The sequence below is a fragment of the Anolis carolinensis genome, unplaced genomic scaffold, assembly GCF_035594765.1.
Source record: "Anolis carolinensis isolate JA03-04 unplaced genomic scaffold, rAnoCar3.1.pri scaffold_7, whole genome shotgun sequence".
Lineage (NCBI taxonomy): Eukaryota > Metazoa > Chordata > Lepidosauria > Squamata > Dactyloidae > Anolis > Anolis carolinensis.
In genome coordinates, this window is record NW_026943818.1 from 7,872,683 (window position 1) to 7,896,931 (window position 24,249).

A 24,249-nucleotide genomic window follows, 5' to 3' on the forward strand; every position below is an offset into this window, starting at 1 on the left:
TCTCATTGGCTCGAAGAGCCTGGGGGCGGGGCAACCCAAAGACGCCATAGCATTGAGCCACAGCAACTAGAGTGGGATCAAACCGGATTATTTCTGCAATGTAGACGCACCCCAATGGTAAACTACAACTCCCACTATGGGGAGTCAGTCCCCTCAACCCCTCCAGCAGCTTGAGCGAGTCATGCGGGTTCTGTGTGCCAAGTATATAAAATAGATATAAAACAGAATTAAACATATATTAAATATATATATTAAATGCATATTAAAGCAAGCAATATTAGGTAATATTTTACCTATTATATTTTAATATATATATTAAAGCTAAATATATATTCAATATATATAAAATACATATTACATATATATTATATTTATATTAAAGCAAGCAATATTAGGTCATATTTCCCCTATTATATTGTATATATATATATATATATACAAACACACACACAATATTTTATATATTTATATCTATAATATATATTAAAGTAAGCAATATTCGGTCATTTTTCCCATATTTAATATATATACACACACACACACACACAATATTTTATATATTTATATCTATAATATAGATTAAAGCAAGCAATATTAGGTCATTTTTCCCATATTATATATATATATATATATATACACACACACACACATACACACAATATTTTATATATTTATATGTATAATATATATTACAGCAAGCAATATTAGGTCATTTTTCCTATCTATATATATAAAATGATGAAGTTGTTTGCGCAGTGACTATAACAACAAAACTAAACATCCCAGAAATACGAAATTTGGCAACACAATGCAAAAGGCTTGCCTCCAGGTTACAACAACACAACCACACCACGAAACCACAATCCAGTCCCACAAAACTCACAACAACGCATCATGCGATAACAACACAACTAAACGCCCCAGAAATACAAAACTTGGCAACACAATGCAAAAGCCTTGCCTCCCAGTTGTAACAACACAACCACACCACAAAACCACACATGACAAACAAAACTCACAACAACGCATTGTGACTATAACAACACAACTAAACGCCCCAGAAATACGAAACTTGGCAACACAACACAAAAGCCTTCCCTCCAGGTTGTTACAACACAACCACACCACAAAACCATAATCTGGACCCATAAAACTCACAACAACGCATCGTGACTATAACAACACAACTAAACGCCCCAGAAATATAAAACTTGACAACACAACGCAAAAGCCTTGCCTCCCGGTTGTAACAACACAACCACACCACAAAACCACAATCTGGGCCCACAAAACTCACAACAATGCATTGTGACTATAACAACACAACTACATGCCCCAGAAATACGAAACTTGGCACACAACTAAACGCCCCAGAAATACAAAACTTGACAACACAACACAAAAGTCTTTTCTCCCAGTTGTAACAAACAACTACACCACAAAACCACAATCCGGACCCACAAAACTCACAACAACGCATCATGCGATGACAACACAACTAAACGCCCCAGAAATACAAAATTTGACCACACAACTCAAAAGCCTTGCCTCCCAGTTTTAAGAACACAACCACAACACAAAACCACAATCCGGACCCACGAAACTCACAACAACGCATCATGACTATAACAACACAACTAACCGCCCCAGAAATACAAAACTTGGCAAAACAATGCAAAAGCCTTGCCTCCCAGTTGTAACAACACAACCACACCACAAAACCACACTGGACCCACAAAACTCACAACAGCACATCATGACTATAACAACACAACTAAACGCCCCAGAAATACAAAACTTGGCAACACAACACAAAAGCCTTGCCTCTCAGTTGTAACAACACAACCACACCACAAAACCACAATCTGGACCCACAAAACTCACAACAATGCATTGTGACTATAACAAATACAAAATTTGACAACACAACTCATCTACCTCCCCAATCCCTACCTTCACACTTGGCCTCCAAAAAAACAATTACAATAATAACAATGACAATAACAACAATAAGAATCAACACCATCACAGGCAAGAAACAACCAGGCACTGAGGCTGAGAGGCCAGTCAGTGCTACACTGGGCCTCCAAAAAACAATACAGTAGCATCTAACTTATCCAACCTTCATGACCACTACAACAACAATAATAATAAACACCTACACAGGCAAAACAAAAAAAAGACTATTGTACCACAATAAAAATATAAACCGCACTCAGCAGAATCAGACATTACAACTAACAACAAACCAAAGACAACAGGGATCTCAAGCAATTATCAATCAACACAAAAATTGAAGAAGGTAACAGACTTCAAATACAGTAGAGTCTCACTTATCCAAGCCTCGCTTATCCAAGCCTCTGGATAATCCAAGCAATTTTTGTAGTCAATACTTTCAATATATCGTGATATTTTGGTGCTAAATTCGTAAATACAGTAATTACAATATAACATTACTGTGTATTGAACTACCTTTTCTGTCAAATTTATTGTATAACATGATGTTTTGGTGCTTAATTTGTAAAATCACAACGTAATTTGATGTTTAATAGGCTTTTCCTTAATCCCTCCTTATTATCCAAGATATTCGCTTATCCAAGCTTCTGCCGGCCCGTTTAGCTTGGATAAGTGAGATTCTACTGTACTACTACTAATGTGGGTATAAAGAAGGTGGAGGTCACAGCATAAATACAGCCTCATGTAGACTGACCAACACCACCAGACTAAGCCACAGCAACGCGTGGCCGGGCACAGCTAGTATTATATATATACACACACACACACACAATATTTTATATATTTATATCTATAATATATATTACAGCAAGCAATATTCGGTCATTTTTCCTATATTTTATATATACACACACACACACACACACAATATTTTATATATTTATTATTTATATCTATAATATATATTACAGCAAACAATATTTGGTCATTTTTCCCATATTATATATATATATATATATACACACACACACACACACACACTCACACACACACAAAAAATACTTTATATATTTATATCTATAATATATATTAAAGTAAGCAATATTAGGTCATTTTATATATATATACACACACACACACACACACACACATAATATTGTATATATTTATATCTATAATATATATTACAGCAAACAATATTCGGTCATTTTTCCCATATTATATACACACACACACACAATATTTTATATATTAAAGTAAGCAATATTAGGTCATTTTCCCTATATTTTTATATATATATATATATATATATATATATATATATGCACGCGCACACACACAATATTTTATATATTTATATCAATAATATATATTACAGCAAACAATATTTGGTCATTTTTCCCATATTATACACACACACACACACACAATATTTTATATATTTATATCTATAATATATATTAAAGTAAGCAATATTAGCTCATTTTCCCCATATTTTATATATATATATATATATATATACACACACACACACACACACACACAATATTTTATATATTTATTATTTATATCTATAATATATATCACAGCAAACAATATTTGGTCATTTTTCCCATATTATATATATACACACACACACACACACAATATTTTATATATTTATATCTATAATATATATTAAAGTAAGCAATATTAGCTCATTTTCCCCATATTTATATATATATATATATATATATATATATATATATATATACACACACACACACACACACACATATATACATTATATTTATATCTATAATATATTTTAAAGCAAGCAATATTAGGTAATATTTTCCCTATTTTCTATGTGTGTGTGTGTGTGTTACATTTTGCAACGAATATTTTGTAAATAAAGTTGCATTCAGCCCCAACTTCCCCTTTGTAGCATTCAGCCTGGAGTTATCCAAAAAAAATGAATAATTTTGCAACAAAATGCATCACTATTGCAACAAAACAAAGAACCGGGTTCTCTTCTGATCTGGGATCAAATGGGGAATTAGTCAAGGGATTTTCCTAGAATTTGAGACGTTCAACATAATAATTCCCTGGTAAAGGCGGGCCATGGGCATCAACAACAACACTCCCAGGAGGAGGAGTTTAAACCAGATGCCAATCAATCCCTTTGGCAACCTTGTGCAGGCTCTTGTTTCCCTTTATTCTGCCTGGGAGACGAGAAGAGAAAAGAGCTCAAGCTTTGGGATTTATAGTTTGCCATAGGCTATAGATAGATAGATAGATAGATAGATAGATAGATAGATAGATAGATAGATAGATAGATAGATAGATAGATGAATGTATTCTACTTTTGGGACAGTTCCTTCCTTTGCAAGATGATCAACCTCAGCCTTTGGAATCTGCACTCGGTCTCCCATCCAAGGGCCAGCCGGGGCTGACCCTGCTTAGCATCCGGGGTTTGGGGGCCATGAAGATGGAAAAAGTCCTCCCTCGTTGCCATCAAGCGTTCCTGTCACTCCTACCCAGCTGGATCTCTCGCCCCGGACCCATCACAGCTTGGTTTCTGGTAAGTTTCTCGAAGGCTGGATGGCCATCTGTCAGGGGTGCTTTGAATGTGATTTCATGCATCTTTTTTCCTGCATTTATTTATTTATTTACAGCATTTATATTCCGCCCTTCTTTCTCACCCCGAAGGGGACTCAGGGTGGATCACATTACACATATAGGCAAACTTTCAATGCCTTTTAACATAGAACAAAGACAAGACAAACACAGGCTCCGAGCGGGCCTCGAACTCATGACCTCCTGGTGAGAGTGATTCATTGCAGCTGGTTACAGCTGGCTTGCTCTCCAGCCTGCGCCACAGCCCGAGCCCATTGGACTAGTTGGCCCATGAGGTCTCTTCCGACTTTAGGATTCTATAAGTGTTGTCTATCTTTTTACCTGTCCCATTTGTGTTAGTTGTACAACATTACTTATTGTCATATTGCAATATTACTAATAATATGACCATATAATGATGTAGTACAATATAGTAATTTAATGCTTATATTGTGCTATGCTAATCATATTGTATTTGTATCTGAGTCCCCTCCGGGGTGAGAAGAGCGGGATATAAATGTAGTAAATTACTGTATATATTCGAGTATAAGCCTAGTTTTTCAGCCCTTTTTTAAAGACTGAAAAAAAACCCCTTATACTCGGGTGAGGGTCCTGGTTGGCTTATATTTGGGTCAGCTTATACTCGAGAATATATGGTACATTTATTATTTTTCTCTATTATTATTTGTATTGTTGCATTTATTATTTTTCTCTATTATTGTTGGTATTGTTGCATTTATTATTTTTCTCTATTATTATTGGTATTGTTGCATTTATTATTTTTCTCTATTATTATTGGTATTGTTGCATTTATTATTTTTCTCTATTATTATTGGTATTGTTGCATTTATTATTTTTCTCTATTATTGTTGGTATTGTTGCATTTATTATTTTTCTCTATTATTGTTGGTATTGTTGCATTTATTATTTTTCTCTATTACTGTTGGTATTGTTGCATTTATTATTTTTCTCTATTATTATTGGTATTGTTGCATTTATTATTTTTCTCTATTATTATTGGTATTGTTGCATTTATTATTTTTCTCTATTATTATTGGTATTGTTGCATTTATTATTTTTCTCTATTATTATTGGTATTGTTGCATTTATTATTTTTCTCTATTATTATTGGTATTGTTGCATTTATTATTTTTCTCTATTATTATTGGTATTGTTGCATTTATTATTTTTCTCTATTATTGTTGCTACTATTACATTTATTTTACTCTTTTTTATTATTATTAATACATTTATTATTTCACTCTGATCTTATTACAGTAGAGTCTCACTTATCCAAGCTAAACGGGCCGTCATATGCTTGGATAAGCGAATATCTTGGATAATAAGGAGGGATTAAGGAAAAGCCTACTAAACATCAAATTAGGTTATGATTTTACAAATGAAGCACCAAAACATCATGTTACACAACAAATTTGACAGAAAAAGTAGTTCAATACTCAGTAATGCTATGTAGTAATTACTGTATTTACGAATTTAGCACCAAAATATCATGATGTATTGAAGACATTGTCTACCAAAATGCGTTGGATAATCCAGAACGTTGGATAAGCGAGTGTTGGATAAGTGAGACTCTACTGTATTATTATTGGTATTGTTGCATTTATTATTTTTCTCTATTATTATTGGTATTGTTGCATTTATTATTTTTCTCTATTATTGTTGCTACTATTACATTTATTTTACTCTTTTTTATTATTATTAATACATTTATTATTTCACTCTGATCTTATTATTATTATATTTATTATTTTGCTCTATTTATTATTGCATGTATTATTTTCCTGTATTGATTGTTATTATTATATGTATTATTTTACTCTATTATTATTAAAACGATACATAAGCACATTGACATTGAAGAAGATGAGAATAATGATTGGATCAGAGTTTACAGTCTTCTCTTAAATTTGAGCTTTATGTAAATATTCAAAAACATTTAGCCTACTGATGCTTCAATTAATGTAATTTTATTGGTATCTATTTTTATTTCTGAAATTTCCCACCCTCGGCTTATACTGGAGTCAATGTTTTCCCAGTTTTTTTGCGGTAAAATTAGGTGCCTTGGCTTATATTCAGGTTGGCTTATACTCGAGTATATATGGTAATAAATAAATAAAATAAATTGCAAAACTAAATTCATATTTAGACCTGTGCAATTTAAAATGTGCAATGCTCAGTCACATAGATACCTGTGTGCACAAATGGCCTGGGTCAGAGCTTTGCAAGGCATGGTTGCTTGCCAAGCTTTCGAAACAATTGAAATCCAACCCAGGAAAGATTGGCAAGCAATGAGTATATTAATGCAGGCTTAGACGAGACATGATAGCCATGTATAAATACCGTATATACTCAAGTATAAGCCGACCCGAATATAAGCCGAGACACCTAATTTTACCACAAAAAACCTGGGAAAACATTGACTCCAGTATAAGCCGGGATACCAATAAAATTACCGTATATACTCAAGTATAAGCCGACCCGAATATAAGCTGAGGCACCTAATTTTACCACAAAAAAACTGGGAAAACATTGACTCCAGTATAAGCCGGGATACCAATAAAATTACCGTATATACTCGAGTATAAGCCGACCCGAATATAAGCTGAGGCACCTAATTTTACCACAAAAAACCTGGGAAAACATTGACTCCAGTATAAGCCGAGATACCAATAAAATTACCGTATATACTCAAGTATAAGCCGACCCGAATATAAGCTGAGGCACCTAATTTTACCACAAAAAACCTGGGAAAACATTGACTCCAGTATAAGCCGAGATACCAATAAAATTACCGTATATACTCAAGTATAAGCCGTCCCGAATATAAGCCGAGGCACCTAATTTTACCACAAAAAACCTGGGAAAACATTGACTCCAGTATAAGCCAAGATACCAATAAAATTACCGTATATACTCAAGTATAAGCCGACCCGAATATAAGCTGAGGCACCTAATTTTACCACAAAAAACCTGGGAAAACATTGACTCCAGTATAAGCCGAGATACCAATAAAATTACCGTATATACTCAAGTATAAGCCGACCCGAATATAAGCCGAGGCACCTAATTTTACCACAAAAAACCTGGGAAAACATTGACTCCAGTATAAGCCAAGATACCAATAAAATTACCGTATATACTCAAGTATAAGCCGACCCGAATATAAGCTGAGGCACCTAATTTTACCACAAAAAACCTGGGAAAACATTGACTCCAGTATAAGCCGAGATACCAATAAAATTACCGTATATACTCAAGTATAAGCCGACCCGAATATAAGCTGAGGCACCTAATTTTACCACAAAAAACCTGGGAAAACATTGACTCCAGTATAAGCCGAGATACCAATAAAATTACCGTATATACTCAAGTATAAGCCGACCCGAATATAAGCTGAGGCACCTAATTTTACCACAAAAAAACTGGGAAAACATTGACTCCAGTATAAGCCGAGATACCAATAAAATTACCGTATATACTCAAGTATAAGCCGACCCGAATATAAGCTGAGGCACCTAATTTTACCACAAAAAAACTGGGAAAACATTGACTCTAGTATAAGCCGAGGGTGGTAAATTTCAGAAATAAAAATAGATACCAATAAAATTACATTAATCGAGGAATTGGTAGGTTAAATGTTTTTGAATATTTATATAAAGCTCAAATTTAAGATAAGACTGCCCAACTCTGATCAGATCATTATTCTCATCTTCTTCAAGGTAAATGTGCTTATGTATCCTTTTAATAATAATAGAGTAAAATAAGACATGTAATAATAATAATAATAAATACAGGATAATAATACAAGTAATAATAAATAGAGTAAAATAATGTAATAATAATAAGATCAGAGTGAAATAATAAATGTATTGTTATTATTATTAATAATAAATACAGGAAAATAATACATGTAATAATAATAATAAATACAGGAAAATAATACAAGTAATAATAAATGAAGTAAAATAATAAATGCAATAATAATAATTATTATTATTAAATAATAATTATTATTATTTCCGAATCCAGACTGACAAAGTTCTGGAACACAACACACCAGACATCACAGTGGTGGAAAAGAAAAAGGTTTGGATCATTGATGTTGCCATCCCAGGTGACAGTCGCATTGACGAAAAACAACAGGAAAAACTCAGCCGCTATCAGGACTTCAAGATTGAACTGCAAAGACTCTGGCAGAAACCAGTGCAGGTGGTCCCGGTGGTGATGGGCACACTGGGTGCCATGCCAAAAGATCTCAGCCGGCATTTGGAAACAATAGACATTGACAAAATCACGATCTGCCAACTGCAAAAGGCCACCCTGCTGGGATCTGCGCGCATCATCCGAAAATACATCCCACAGTCCTAGACACTTGGGAAGTGTTCGACTTGTGATTTTGTGATATGAAATTCAGCATATCTAACTATGAGAGCTGTTCAACAGTGGAACTCTCTGCCTCAGGAGTGTGGTAGAATCTCCTTCTTGGTAGGCTTTTAAGTAGTTCAGTGCCTTACAAGTCACCCAGTCTTTTCTGTGCCCAGGAAGGAATTTCTCATCCAGTCTCAGCCACGGATTGAGTTTCTGGGTTTTAGCCTGCCACTTTTGGACTCTTGCTTGCTGAGGCAAGTATCTCTGTGTATCTTAGGAAGCCTATTAATTAGCAAAGCGTAAGGGAAGATGTCTTCACTGTGTCCGGTTGTGATTCCCAGGTTGTGCCAGTCAACACGGGAGCACGAGAGAGGCCTCTACGCAAGGGTACTAATGCATCCCCGGGCAATGTCTTTGTAGGTAGCTGATTCTCTCACGCCAGAAGCGACTTGCAGTATTTATACATGTGGGATTCACTTCCCAAGTTATCCTCTTACTAATCTGCAGCACTTTGGAAATTTGCACAGTGCACTTTATTCAGTCTATTTTTAACTTGTGTTTTAATTATGTTATTAAGTCTGCTATTTTACCTGTATATATCAATGTTTGTTTTTATAATTGCACATGTCTTTGTACATTTGATGTGTTTTATATGGTTACTGTTTTTATCTGGGTTCGACCCTTGTAAGCCGCCCCGAGTCCCTCCGGGGAGATGGAGGCGGGGCATAAATAAAGTATTATTATTATTATTATTATTATTATTATTATTATTGTATGACACAGCAAAACAAGATAGATATGCTGGATTTCGTATCACAAAATCACAAGTCGAACACTTCCCAAGTGTCTAGGACTGTGTGATGTATTTTTCTATGATGCGTGCAGATCCCAGCAGGGTGGCCTTTTGCAGTTGGCAGATCATAATTTTGTCAATGTCTATTGTTTCCAAATGCCGGCTGAGATCTTTTGGCACGGCACCCAGTGTGCCCATCACCACTGGGACCACCTGCACTGGTTTCTGCCAGAGTCTTAGCAGTTCAATCTTGAGGTCCTGATAGCGGCTGAGTTTTTCCTCTTGTTTTTTGTCAATGCGACTGTCACCTGGGATGGCAACATCAATGATCCAAACCTTTTTCTTTTCCACAACTGTGATGTCTGGTGTGTCGTGTTCCAGAACTTTGTCAGTCTGGATTCGGAAGTCCCACAGTATCTATGCGTGCTCATTTTCCAATACTTTTGCAGGTTTGTGATCCCACCAGTTCTTAACTGGAGGGAGGTGATACTTGAGGCATAAGTTCCAATGGATCATTTGGGCCACACAGTTGTGCCTCTGTTTGTAGTCTGTCTGTGCAATTTTCTTACAGCAGCTGAGGAGATGATCAATGGTTTCATCTGTTTCCTTGCACAGTCTGCATTTTGGGTCATGAGCTGATTTTTCGATCTTGGCCTGAATGGCCTTTGTTCTGATGTCTTGCTCCTGGGCTGCAAGGATCAGGCCTTCTGCCTCCTTCTTCAGGGTCCCATTCGTGAGCCAGAGCCAAGTCTTCTCCTTATCAGCTTTTCCTTCAATTTTGTCAAGGAATCTTTCCATGCAATGTTTTGTTGTGCCAGCTGTCAGCTCTAGTTTGTAGTGCGGTTTTCTTGTACTGGTTTTTTGTCTGCTGTGCTTTGAGGAGTTTCTGATTTTTTACTTCAATCAGAGCAGGTTCTTCACTTTGCTTGACATATTCTGCCAGGGCATGTTCTTCTTCTTTGACTGCTTATTTTACTTGTAAGAGTCCTCTGCCCCCTGATCTTCTAGGCAGATATAGCCGGTCAACATCACTGCGAGGGTGCAGTGAATGATGAATGGTCATGAGTTTTCTTGTTTTTCTGTCCAAATTGTCCAGTTCCACCTGTTTCCAGTTTATGATGCCAGCAGTATATCTTATGACAGGTATGGCCCAGGTGTTTATGGCCTTGATGGTGTTGCCTCCATTGAGCTTGCTTTTGAGAATTTTTCTGACCCTTTGTGTGTATTCTTTGCTGACCACAGTCTTCAGATCTTCATGCTTGATGTTTTCCAGCTGTAATATGCCCTGATATTTATTGTTTGGCCATTAGGCATATTTATGCCCTCACTTTCAATGATTTTTCCCTTCTTCAATGCCACTGTCGAACATTTGTCCAAACCAAACTCCATGCTGACATCAGTGCTAAAAATTCGGACAGTGTTGGTCAGAGACTGGATTTCAGTTTCCGTTTTCCCATACAGCTTCAGGTCATCCATGTACATCAGATGCGAAATTTTGTGAGAATTCTTAGATGTTTGATAGCCGAGATTTGTTTTTTGTAAGATTGTTGACAGAGGGATCATGGCGATAATGAAAAGCAGAGGGGACAATGAGTCTCCCTGGAAAATTCCTCTTCTGATGTTGACAAGTCCATAGCTTTCATTTCCGACAAACAGTTCAGTTTTCCAGTGCTCCATCATGTTTTCAATAAAGGTGCCAATGTTTTTACTAATCCCGATGGCGTCCAGGCACTTGATGATCCAGCTGTGTGGGAGTGAGTCAAAGGCCTTTTTGTAGTCAATCCACGTCATGTGAAGATTAGCCTTTCAGCTATTATTATTATTATTATTATTATTATTATTATTATTATTATTATTATTATTATTATAGTATAAATTTGGAAGAGACCCCCAAAGGCCATCTAGTCCATCCCTATTGTTAACTGAGTCATTCATAAGTTGGTTTTCTGTAACTCTGTGTGTGTATGAGATAGGTATAGTATCTTAGATTTGGAAGGGAGCCCCAAAGGCCATCCTGTCCAGCCCTGTTCTTAATTCTTAGTCATTTGTAAGTTAGATGTTTGTAACTAGAGGATGGTTTGTACTTGATGCTGCCTTGCCCATTTCCTCTTCCTTTGAGGCGGTGACTTTTTCTCTGCTGATGTATCCGCTGCTGAGGACGATGGGCCTCCAGCTCCACTCGGCAATGACCGGCAGCTACATCTCCGGCTCCCATTCCCTGGCCTTCGTCAGCTGCCCCAACGAACAAATCGCTCGAGAGATTGCCAGGTATGTTACAGTTGTGTAATAATTGAAAGCCTAGTTTGTTTGTATTCTGTTTTCATGATGCACAGAGAGCGGACATTGGACCCTTCATCTCGATGGGGAGCGGTCCAAGGGGGGCTGGAACGTAAACACCTAGATTTATTTATTTATTTATTTATTTCCAGAATTTATACCCCGCCCTTCTCACCCGGGGGGACTCAGGGCGGCTTACACAGTTGGCAACATTTAATGCCAAGAACATAATAATAAAACAAAAAACAGTACATATAATCAATTAAAACTATAAAAATATATCATTAAAATACATTATAAAAATTAAAACATAAGTAAATTAGATCCAGGGTTGTTGTATGTCTTTCGGGCTGTGTGGCCATGTTCCAGAAGCATTCTCTCCTGACGTTTCGCCCACATCTATGGCAGGCATCCTCAGAGGTTGTGAGGTATGGAGAAAACTAAGCAAAGAGGTTAATATATATCTGTGGAAAGTCTAGGGTGAGAGAGGTCAGTGTGAATGTTGTGTAGTTAATCACTTTAATTAGCATTGAAAAGCTTATCTGCTGTCTTCTTCCTGCCTCTGGGGCATCCTTTGTTTAGAGTCGTTAACTGCCCTTGGTTGATTCATGTCTGGAAGTCCTCTGTTTTCAGAGTATTGCTTTTTATTTATTATTATAAATTAGATCCATTTGTCTAAAAACCTCATGTTTCAGCCTTCAATCGGACCATGTCGACGTTATCATATTACTCGTTAAAAGCTTGCGCACACAGCCATGTTTTCACAGCCTTTCTGAAACCCAGAAGAGTTGGGGCTTGTCGGATATTTGTGGAGAGGGTGTTCCACAGCCGGGGAGCCACCACCGAGAAGGAAGGCCCTGTCCCTCGTTCCCACCAGCCGCGCCTGCGAGGCAGGTGGGACCGAGAGCAGGGCCTCTCCAGATGATCTTAGGGATCTAGCTGGCTCATATGAGGACATACGTTCGGATAAGTAAATTGGGCCAGAACCGTTTAGGGCAAGGGTCCCCAAACTTTTTAAACAGGGGGCCGGTTCACGATCCTTCGGACCGTTGGAGGGCCGGACTATAGTTGGCCACCGAGCAATAATAATAATAATAATAATAATAATAATAATAATAATGTTGCCATCCCAGGTGACAGTCGCATTGACGAAAAACAACAGGAAAAACTCCGCCGCTCTCAGGACCTCAAGATTGAACTTCAAAGACTCTGGAAGAAACCAGTGCAGGTGGTCCCGGTGGTGATGGGCACACTGGGTGCCGTGCCAAAACATCTCAGCCGGCATTTGGAAACAATAGACATTGACAAAATCACGATCTGCCAACTGCAAAAGGCCACCTTACTGGGATCTGCACGCATCATCCGAAAATACATCACACAGTCCTAGACACTTGGGAAGTGTTCGACTTGTGATTTTGTGAAACGAAATCCAGCATATCTATCTTGTTTGCTGTGTCATAATAAAATAATAATAATAATAATAATAATAATAATAATATAATAATATTAATAATAATAATAATAATAATAATAATAATAATAATAATATACATCACACAGTCCTAGACACTTGGGAAGTGTTCGACTTGTGATTTTGTGAAACGAAATCCAGCATATCTATCTTGTTTGCTGTGTCATAATAAAATAATAATAATAATAATAATAATAATAATATTATAATAATAATAATAATAATAATAATAATAATATACATCACACAGTCCTAGACACTTGGGAAGTGTTCGACTTGTGATTTTGTGAAACGAAATCCAGCATATCTATCTTGTTTGCTGTGTCATAATAAAATAATAATAATAATAATAATAATAATAATAATAATAATAATAATAATAATATACATCACACAGTCCTAGACACTTGGGAAGTGTTCGACTTGTGATTTTGTGAAACGAAATCCAGCATATCTATCTTGTTTGCTGTGTCATAATAAAATAATAATAATAATAATAATAATAATATACATCACACAGTCCTAGACACTTGGGAAGTGTTCGACTTGTGATTTTGTGAAACGAAATCCAGCATATCTATCTTGTTTGCTGTGTCATAATAAAATAATAATAATAATAATAATAATAATAATAATAATATACATCACACAGTCCTAGACACTTGGGAAGTGTTCGACTTGTGATTTTGTGATATGAAATCCAGCATATCTATCTTGTTTGCTGTGTCATAATAAAATAATAATAATAATAATAATAATAATAATAATAATAATAATATACATCACACAGTCCTAGACACTTGGGAAGTGTTCGACTTGTGATTTTGTGAAACGAAATCCAGCATATCTATCTTGTTTGCTGTGTCATAATAAAATAATAATAATAATAATAATAATAATAATAATAATAATGGTTGTAAGAGAAGAAGAGACCCCTTGGATCATTTAGTCTAACCCCCTTCTGCCTTTGTGCCATGGGGGCCGGATAAATGGCTTCAATGGGCCGCATCCGGCCCCCGGGCCTTAGTTTGGGGACCCCTGGTTTAGGGCTTTATAGGTCAAGACCAGCACTTTGAATTGAGCTCGGTAGCATATCGGCAGGCCGTGGAGCTGGCTTAGCAGGGGGGTGGTACGCTCCCTGTATGCCGCCCCAGTTATAAGCCTGGCTGCCGCCCGTTGTACTAGTTGAAGCTTCCGGGCCGTCTTCAAAGGCAACCCCACGTAGAGAGCGTTGCAGTAGTCCAAACGGGATGTGACCAGAGCGTGGACCACCGTGGCCAAGTCAGACTTCCCAAGGAACGGGCGCAGCTGGCGCACAAGTCTCAGTTGCGTGAATGCTCCCCTGGCCACCGCCGAGACCTGGGGCTCCAGGCTCAGCAATGAGTCCAGGATCACAACGTGTGTCTTCAGGGGGAGTGCGACCCCGTCCAGCACAGGCTGTAACCCTATTCCCTGTTCAGCCCTACGACTGACCAGGAGGACCTCTGTCTTGTCTGGATTCAGTTTCAATCTGTTCGCCCTCATCCAGTCCGACACAGCGGCCAGACACCGGTTCAGGACCTGAACAGCTTCCTTAGTGACAGGTGGGAAGGAGTGACAGAGCTGGACATCATCTGCGTACAGATTTATTTATTTTATTGAGAACTCCTTAAAGGTGCCTCTCTCCCTGCTCTGTTTGCGGTGTCAACTTTGCCATCCTTGGAGAGGACTCCATGTTCCAGTATCTTGCTCCTTGCCTTGTTCCCGGATCTCCAAGTCTTGTTTGTGCCTTGTGACTCTCGAGTAAACCTTGCCTTGCTAACCTTGATTCCACGATTCTTCAGCGGCTGTTTCCCATGTGGATCACATTTCTATTCCGCCCTTCTCACCCCGAAGGGGACTCAGGGCGGATCACATTACACATATAGGCAAACATTCAATGCCTTTTAACATAGAACAAAGACAAGACAAACATAGGCTCCGAGCGGGCCTCGAACTCATGACCTCCTGGTCAGAGTGATTCATTGCAGCTGGTTGCAGCTGGCTTGCTCTCCAGCCTGCTCCAGATGACACCTCACCCCGAAACTCCGGATGTTCTCTCCCAGCGGCTTCATGTATATCTTGAACAACATGGGGGACAGTATTGACCCCTGCGGGACCCCACAAGTCAATGGTTGTGGGGCCGAGCAGGCGTCCCCCAGTGACACCATCTGGGATAGACCCTCCAGAAAGGACCGGAGCCACTGCAAAACAGTACCTCCGACCCCAATCCCGGCAAGGCGCCCCAGAAGGATACCGTGATCGATGGTATCGAAGAGGTCCAGCAGAACCAGTAGGGACACTCTACCCCTGTCCAGTTCCCGGCGTAGATCATCGACTAAGGCGACCAAGGCTGTCTCGGTACCATGCCCCGGCCTGGAGCCAGACTGTGCCGGATCTAGAAAATCAGTGTCAACCAAGAATCCCTGGAGTCAACCAAGAATCCCAGAAGAGAAGGCTGAGAGGAGACATGAGAGCCATGTACAAATACGTGAAGTCATAGGGAAGAGGGAGCAAGCTTGTTTTCTGCTGCCCTGCAGACTAGGACACGGAACAATGGCTTCAAACTACAGGAAAGGAGATTCCACCTGAACATCAGGAAGAACTTCCTCACTGTGAGAAAGGCTGTTCGACAGTGGAACTCTCTGCCCCAGACTGTGGTGGAGGCTCCTTCCTTGGAGGCTTTTAAACAGAGGCTGGATGGCCATCTGTCAGGGGTGCTTTGAATGCGATTTCCTGCTTCTTGGCAGGGGGTTGGACTGGATGGCCCATGAGGTCTCTTCCAACTCTACTATTCTATGATTCTATGATTTGTGCGGCCACCACACGTTCCACAACCTTGCCCAAAAAGGGAAGATTGGAAATAGTCCGATAGTTCTCCAATTGAGTGGGGTCCAGTGATGGCTTCTTCAACAGCCAGTTTGAGGCTCACTGGAAAAATGCCTTCCCGAAGGGAGGCATTCACCACCACCTTCACCCACTCGGCCAACCCCCCTCTGGCTTCTCTCACCAGCCGGGATGGGCAGGGGTCTAGGGTGCATGTGGTAGCCCTCACCTCTCCAAGCACCTTGTCCACAGATCCGCTTCCGAGGTCCATTTCTGGCTGGATCTACACTGATCCCAGATGATCTGCTCTTGAGTCTACACTGCCACATAATCATATACAGTAGAGTCTCACTTATCCAACATAAACGGGCCGGCAGAATGTTGGATAAGCGAATATGTTGGATAATAAGGAGGCATTAAGGAAAAGCCTATTAAACATCAAATTAGGTTATGATTTTACAAATGAAGCACCAAAACATCATGTTAGACAACAAATTTGGCAGAAAAAGTAGTTCTATACGCAGTAATGCTCTGTAGTAATTACTGTATTTACGAATTTAGCACCAAAATATCACGATATATTGAAAACATTGACTACAAAAATGCGTTGGATAATCCAGAACGTTGGATAAGCGAGTGTTGGATAAGTGAGACTCTACTGCCTTCGGGGAGTAAATGTTATATACCTTTTGATTACTCCCCTTGGATTTTATCCTTTGGACTGTTTGGACTGTTCCATCTTATACCCCTGTTCTCTTTATTTATATGCCTCTCTCTCCCGAGTTTTTAATTAAATGTTCATGTGGCCCGCCCTGTCTGCTCCGATTTATGTTGTAATGTATATGATTATTTTTGTACTATTATATTGTGTTATGATATATTGTTTTATTTTGTTATATTGTATGGTGTCTGGGCATGGCCCCATGTAAGCCGCCCCAAGTCCCCATTGGGGAGATGGTGGCGGGTTATAAATAAAGTTTTATTATTATTATTATTATTACTGTATTTACCTTTCTTTCGCTTGGGGAGAAATTAGACACCTGGCTGCTCTGCGGTGGAAAGTAAACACTAAGGTGGAGCGGTCTCAAGCACAAGGCAAACATTAAATCTTTGAATTTGTATATTATTATTACGGTATTTTAACTTTCCGTTTATTGTTATTTTATTACAATACAATAATAACAGCAATGATTACAATATCCACCTATGTTAATTGCTGTAATGTGTTTCATACATATGTCTATGTTTGATATGTCTGTGTTTGATGTTTTTATAGCTTTAATTGTTTTAATCTACAGTTGTATGTTTTTGATTTAAATATGTGATATATTTTTATATATATACTAGCTGTGCCCGGCCATGCATTGCTGTGGCAAAGTATGGTGGTATGGGAAATAAAGTATTGAGGAGTTGGTGATAGTTAAGGTAAAGGGTCCCCTGGGCTGAGTGGGTTGCTAGGAGACCAAGTGAGCGGAGCTTAGCCTTCTAACTGGCAGCAATTGGATAAAAACAATTATTCCTCTCCCTCTAATTAGGACTTATTTTTCTTTTCTTTTTGTTGTATCAACCTAGAGGCATGGATGAGGGGTTGTGCTGTCAATTTTCGAGGTTGTGGGGTGTTTACTTTTGTTGTTTTGTCCGCTGCCGTGATACCATCACTCTTTTATATATATAGATAAGGCATTGAATTTTGCCATTTATTATGTTGTAAACCGCTTTGAGTCCCCCCCAGGGGTGAGAAAAGCGGTATAGAAATGCAGTTAATGACAATAATAATAATAATACAAAATCCAGCATATCTATCTTGTTTGCTGTGTCATAATAAAATAATAATAATAATAATAATAATAATAATAATAATAATAATAATAATAATTTCCCTGTGCTCGAGACAGGGTACAGCATGGTTTAAACCAGATAGAAAGATACATCGCCATTAAAATAATAATAATAATAATAATAATAATAATAATAATAATAATAATAATAATACAAAATCCAGCATATCTATCTTGTTTGCTGTGTCATAATAAAATAATAATAATAATAATAATAATAATAATAATAATAATAATAATAATAATTTCCCTGTGCTCGAGATGGGGTACAGCATGGTTTAAACCAGATAGAAAGATACATCGCCATTAAAATAATAATAATAATAATAATAATAATAATAATACAAAATCCAGCATATCTATCTTGTTTGCTGTGTCATAATAAAATAATAATAATAATAATAATAATAATAATAATAATAATAATAATAATAATTTCCCTGTGCTCGAGACGGGGTACAGCATGGTTTAAACCAGATAGAAAGATACATCACCATTAAAATAATAATAATAATAATAATAATAATAATAATAATACAAAATCCAGCATATCTATCTTGTTTGCTGTGTCATAATAAAATAATAATAATAATAATAATAATAATTTCCCTGTGCTCGAGACGGGGTACAGCATGGTTTAAACCAGATAGAAAGATACATCACCATTAAAATAATAATAATAATAATAATAATAATAATAATACTAATAATACAAAATCCAGCATATCTATCTTGTTTGCCGTGTCATAATAAAATAATAATAATAATAATAATAATAATAATAATAATAATAATAATAATAATAATTTCCCTGTGCTCGAGACGGGGTACAGCATGGTTTAAACCAGACAGAAAGATACATCACCATTAAAATCATAATAATAATAATAATAATAATAATAATAATAATAATAATAATAATAATATTTTGGCTTTAAAATAATTGCGATTGTATTATAGTACACTAATAATAATAATAATAATAATAATAATAATAATAATAATAATAATAATATCCACTTCTCCCTATGGCCTGAGACAGCATGTGCTCTCACAATGCTCTCTGAATGCAGGGTGAACTACATCTCCCATCATTCTGGGTCAATTTCCTGAAACCCCACCAGTATTTTCAGTTCATCATGTTGGGTATGTGTACCAGGTTTGGTCCAGATCCATCATTGGAGGGCTTCACAGTGCTCCCTGGATGCAAGTGAACTACAACTCCCATCATTTTGGGTCAATACCTACAGACCCCACCAGTATTTTCAATTGGCCAAGTTTGGTATGTGTCACAAATTTGTCCCAGACCCATCGTTGATGGGATTCACAGTACTTTCTGGATGTAGCTACACTACACCTCCCATCATCCTGGGTCAATTCCCTGCAAATGCCTCCAGTATTTTCAATTGGGTCTGTTGGGCATACATGCCAAGTTTATTCCAGATCCATTGTTAGTTGGATTCACAGTGCTCTCTGGATGTAAGTGGACTACACCTCCCATCATTCTGGGTCAATTTCTCCCAAACCCTGGCAGTGTTTTCAGTTGGTCATGTCGGGTTTGTGTGCCAAGTTTGGTCCAGATCCATCATTTGTTGTCATTCACAGCGCCGCCTGAATGCAGGCAGACTACAATTCCCATCATCCTGGGTCAATAAAGCTGGCAAACTGCCATTCAGCTCTTAAGCACAAGGCTGAGCGTACCAACAAAATTACAAAGCACAAAGAGACACATGCAGATGAAATACATTATTATTATTATTATTATTATTATTATTATTATTATTATTATTATATTTTATTATGACACAGCAAACAAGATAAATATGCTGGATTTCGTATCACAAAATCACAAGTCGAACACTTCCCAAGTGTCTAGGACTGTGTGATGTATTTTCGGATGATGCGCACAGATCCCAGCAGGGTGGCCTTTTGCAGTTGGCAGGTCGTAATTTTGTCAATGTCTATTGTTTCCAAATGTCGGCTAAGATCTTTTGGCACTGCACCCAGTGTGCCCATCACCACCGGGACCACCTGCACTGGTTTCTGCCAGAGTCTTTGAAGTTCAATCTTGAGGTCCTGAGAGCGGCTGAGTTTTTCCTCTTGTTTTTCGTCAATGCGACTGTCACCTGGGATGGCGACGTCAATGATCCAAACCTTTTTTTCCCCCACAACTGTGATGTTTGGTGTGTTGTGTTCCAGAACTTTGTCAGTCTGGATTCGGAAGTCCCACAGTATCTTTGCGTGCTCATTTTCCAATACTTTTGCAGGTTTGTGATCCCACCAGTTCTTTGCTGCTGGGAGGTAGTACTTGAGGCATAAGTTCCAATGAATCATTTGGGCCACATAGTTGTGCCTCTGTTTGTAGTCTGTCTGTGCAATTTTCTTACAGCAGCTGAAGATATGATCAATGGTTTCGTCAGCTTCCTTGCACAGTCTGCATTTTGGGTCATCAGCTGATTTTTCGATCTTATACAATGTGCAGAAATATACAATGCCAGAAAACCGCACAATTATTATTATTATTATCATTATTATTATTATTATTATTATTATTATTATTATTATTATGTACCGTATGTGATCTCTCTCCGCTTTTCAGGGCCATCATGGAGAAACAATTGGCGGCCAGTGTGGACATACTCCCGAGGGCTTTGACCATGTGAGTCAAACCCATTTGACCCCAACAACTAAATTGGCAATGACGTTTTGCTTCTTTTTGTGTTGAACATGCCTTTTTTCATGGCTTTTGTTTTAGGTATGTTTGGAAAGGGGAGATTGAAGAGTCGACAGAAATACTCCTGGTAAGCTTGAGTGAATGGGAACTAAGCTGTCAAAGCTCCATGGAATGATAGAATCGAGGTATAAGCCTAGTTTTTCAGCCTTTTTTTAGGACTAAAAAAGCCCCCCTTGGCTTATACTCAGCTGAGTGTCCTGGTTGGCTTATATTTGGGTCAGCTTATACTCGAGAATATATGGTACATTTATTATTTTTCTCTATTATTATTGGTATTATTACATTTATTATTTTACTCTATTATTATTACATTTATTATTGTACTCTATTATTGTTGCTACTATTACATTTATTTTACTCTATTTTTATTATTATTATTAATACATTTATTATTTCACTCTGATCTTATTATTATTGTTGCATTTATTATTTTACTCTATTTATTATTACTTCTATTATTTTCCTGTATTTAGTATTATTATTTACATGTATTATTTTACTCTATTCTTATTAAAAGGATACATAAGCACATTTACATTGAAGAAGATGAGAATCATGATTTCATCAGAGTTGGACAGTCTTATCTTAAATCTGAGCTTTATGTAAATATTTAAAAACATTTAACCCACTGATGCCTCAATTAATGTAATTTTATTGGTGTCTATTTTTATTTCTGAAATTTACCACCCTCGGCTTATACTGGAGTCAATGTTTTCCCAGTTTTTTTTGGTGGTAAAATTAGGTGCCTCGGCTTATATTCAGGTCAGCTTATACTCGAGTATATACGGTATATCTTGCTTGGAGCGGCCTTTAATCTGCGTCTTTTCTTTTCTTTCCATGGCTAGTTGCTCAAAACGAGGACATCCAAAATCAAGGAGTTGTCCGACTATATCAGGTGAGGCCCTTCTTCCATCCAGATATTATTATTATTATTATTATTATTATTATTATTATTATTATTATTATTATTATTATTATTATTTTATTGTATGTCACAGCAAACAAGATAGATATGCTGGATTTCGTATCACAAAATCACAAGTCGAACACTTCCCAAGTGTCTAGGACTGTGTGATGTATTTTCAGATGATGCGTGCAGATCCCAGTCGGGTGGCCTTTTGCAGCTGGCAGATCGTAATTTTGTCAATGTCTGTTGTTTCCAAATGCCGGCTGAGATCTTTTGGCACGGCACCCAGTGTGCCCATCACCACCGGGACCACCTGCACTGGTTTCTGCCAGAGTCTTTGCAGTTCAATCTTGAGGTCCTGAGAGTGGCTGAGTTTTTCCTGTTGTTTTTCGTCAATGCGACTGTCACCTGGGATGGCGACATCAATGATCCAAACCTTTTTCTTTTCCACAACTGTGATGTCTGGTGTGTTGTGTTCCAGAACTTTGTCAGTCTGGATTCGGAAGTCCCACAGTATCTTTGCGTGCTCATTTCCCAATACTTTTGCAGGTTTGTGATCCCACCAGTTCTTTGCTGCTGGGAGGTGGTACTTGAGGCATAAGTTCCAATGAATCATTTGGGCCACATAGTTGTGCCTCTGTTTGTAGTCTGTCTGTGCAATTTTCTTACAGCAGCTTACAATGGTTTCATCGGTTTCCTTGCACAGTCTGCATTTTGGGTCATCAGCTGATTTTTTGATCTTGGCCTGAATTGCCTTTGTGCTGATGTCTTGCTCCTGGGCTGCAAGGATCAGGCCTTCTGTCTCCTTCTTCAGGGTCCCATTCGTGAGCCAGAGCCAGGTCTTCTCCTTTTCAGCTTTTCCTTCAATTTTGTCAAGCAACTTTCCATGCAGTGTTTTGTTGTGCCAGCTGTCAGCTCTAGTTTGTAGTGCGGTTTTCTTGTACTGATTTTTTTTGTCTGCTGTGCTTTGAGGAGTTTCTGATTTTTGACTTCAATCAAAGCAGGTTCTTCACTTTGCTTTCCATATTCTGCCAGGGCATGTTCTTCTTCTTTGACGGCTTGTTTGACTTGTAAGAGTCCTCTGCCCCCTGATCTTCTAGGCAGATATAGCCGGTCAACATCACTGCGAGGGTGCAGTGAATGATGAATGGTCATGAGTTTTCTTGTTTTTCTGTCCAAATTGTCCAGTTCCATCTGTGTCCAGTTTATAATGCCAGCAGTATATCTTATGACAGGTATGGCCCAGGTGTTTATGGCCTTGATGGTGTTGCGTTTGAGAATTTTTCTGACCCTTTGTGTGTATTCTTTACTGACCACAGTCTTCACATGTTCATGCTTGATGTTTTTCAGCTGTAATATGCCCAGATATTTATAGGCCTCTGGCTGGTGACACCTTATTGTTTGGCCATATCAGACATTACTATTATTATTATTATTATTATTATTATTATTATTATTATTATTATTGACACAACGACGTTGTATGACACAGCAAACAAGATAGATATGCTGGATTTCGTATCACAAAATCACAAGTCAAACGCTTCCCAAGTGTCTAGGACTGTGTGATGTATTTTCGGATGATGCGCTCAGATCCCAGTAAGGTGGCCTTTTGCAGTTGGCAGATCGTAATTTTGTCAATGCCTATTGTTTCCAAATGCCGGCTAAGATCTTTTGGCACGGCACCCAATGTGCCCATCACCACCGGGACCACCTGCACTGGTTTCTGCCAGAGTCTTTGAAGTTCAATCTTGAGGTCCTGATAGCGGCTGAGTTTTTCCTGTTGTTTTTCATCAATGCGACTGTCACCTGGAAAAAAAATATTATTATTATTATTATTATTATTATTATTATTATTATTATTTGAAACACAAGATGAGTCCACAGCGGACACTCTGCTGGGTGTTGTATTGGATCACATGTCGGATATTATTATTATTATTATTATTATTATTATTATTATTATTATTATTATTATTATTATTTTGTTTCAGGTCTGCTCATCCTTTTGAAATCCCCGAACTGATCAGTTTGCTCATTGACCAGGGAAATCCAGCCCATTTAAAGTGGATAGAGGAGAGCATCCCGTGCAACTAGACGCTACAATGCAGAAGAGGTTTGCGCATCATGTTCTTTTTTCACAAAGTGCATCAAGGACTCAACCGAGAGCGGCTCTCCTTGCGAATCATACCTGAAAACACAAGGATAAAGCTGGACTCGGATGGAAACGTCTCGGGGATGGTTAGCCTTTGCCTTTTGCAGCGGAATCAGAAGCAGATCTGGAACTTCACGATCAGCTTCTGTGGTTGTACTAGACATCCCAAAAACCAAAGCTACAGAAGATAGGTAGCAATGGAGGCTAAGGGACCAATATAATATATGTATGATTTCCTGTTTCATTTTGAATTAGAAACCTAAAATATATTGAAGTCTTGGTCTGAA

The 24,249-nt window shown here is 37.8% G+C and overlaps 2 protein-coding genes across 4 annotated transcripts in view; one reads left to right on the forward strand and one right to left on the reverse strand.

The window, feature by feature from the left end:
• Positions 1-10: 10 nt before the first annotated feature.
• On the forward strand, positions 11-24,249 carry LOC134292985 (protein CutA homolog). Of its 3 annotated transcripts, none has more exons than XM_062958997.1 (7): positions 11-117; positions 4,313-4,519; positions 11,856-12,004; positions 20,766-20,825; positions 20,922-20,967; positions 21,746-21,795; positions 23,802-24,249. In XM_062958997.1, exons 1-7 carry the CDS (start codon positions 115-117, stop codon positions 23,902-23,904), a joined length of 618 nt encoding a protein of 205 aa, XP_062815067.1. In that variant the 5' UTR covers positions 11-114; the 3' UTR covers positions 23,905-24,249. The 3 variants fall into 3 exon arrangements, with proteins under 3 accessions (XP_062815067.1, XP_062815068.1, XP_062815069.1); XM_062958998.1 differs by having other exon boundaries at positions 26-174; XM_062958999.1 differs by lacking the exon at positions 11-117 and having other exon boundaries at positions 4,101-4,519.
• Positions 18,012-24,249, reverse strand: part of phf19 (PHD finger protein 19) — a 45,855-nt gene continuing 39,617 nt past the window's right edge. Inside the window, exon 13 of the mRNA XM_062958990.1 lies at positions 18,012-23,616. Within this exon, the coding sequence (XP_062815060.1) occupies positions 23,613-23,616 (4 nt within the window). The 3' untranslated portion in view covers positions 18,012-23,612. The remainder of the gene's footprint in view (positions 23,617-24,249) is intronic.

Bases quoted from the DNA above. Each gene is read 5' to 3' on its own strand.
- LOC134292985 (XM_062958997.1), top strand. The intron at 12,005-20,765 runs GTATGTTACAGT...TCCGCTTTTCAG, and splicing joins ATCGCTCGAGAGATTGCCAG to GGCCATCATGGAGAAACAAT. The intron at 20,968-21,745 runs GTAAGCTTGAGT...TTCCATGGCTAG, and splicing joins AGTCGACAGAAATACTCCTG to TTGCTCAAAACGAGGACATC.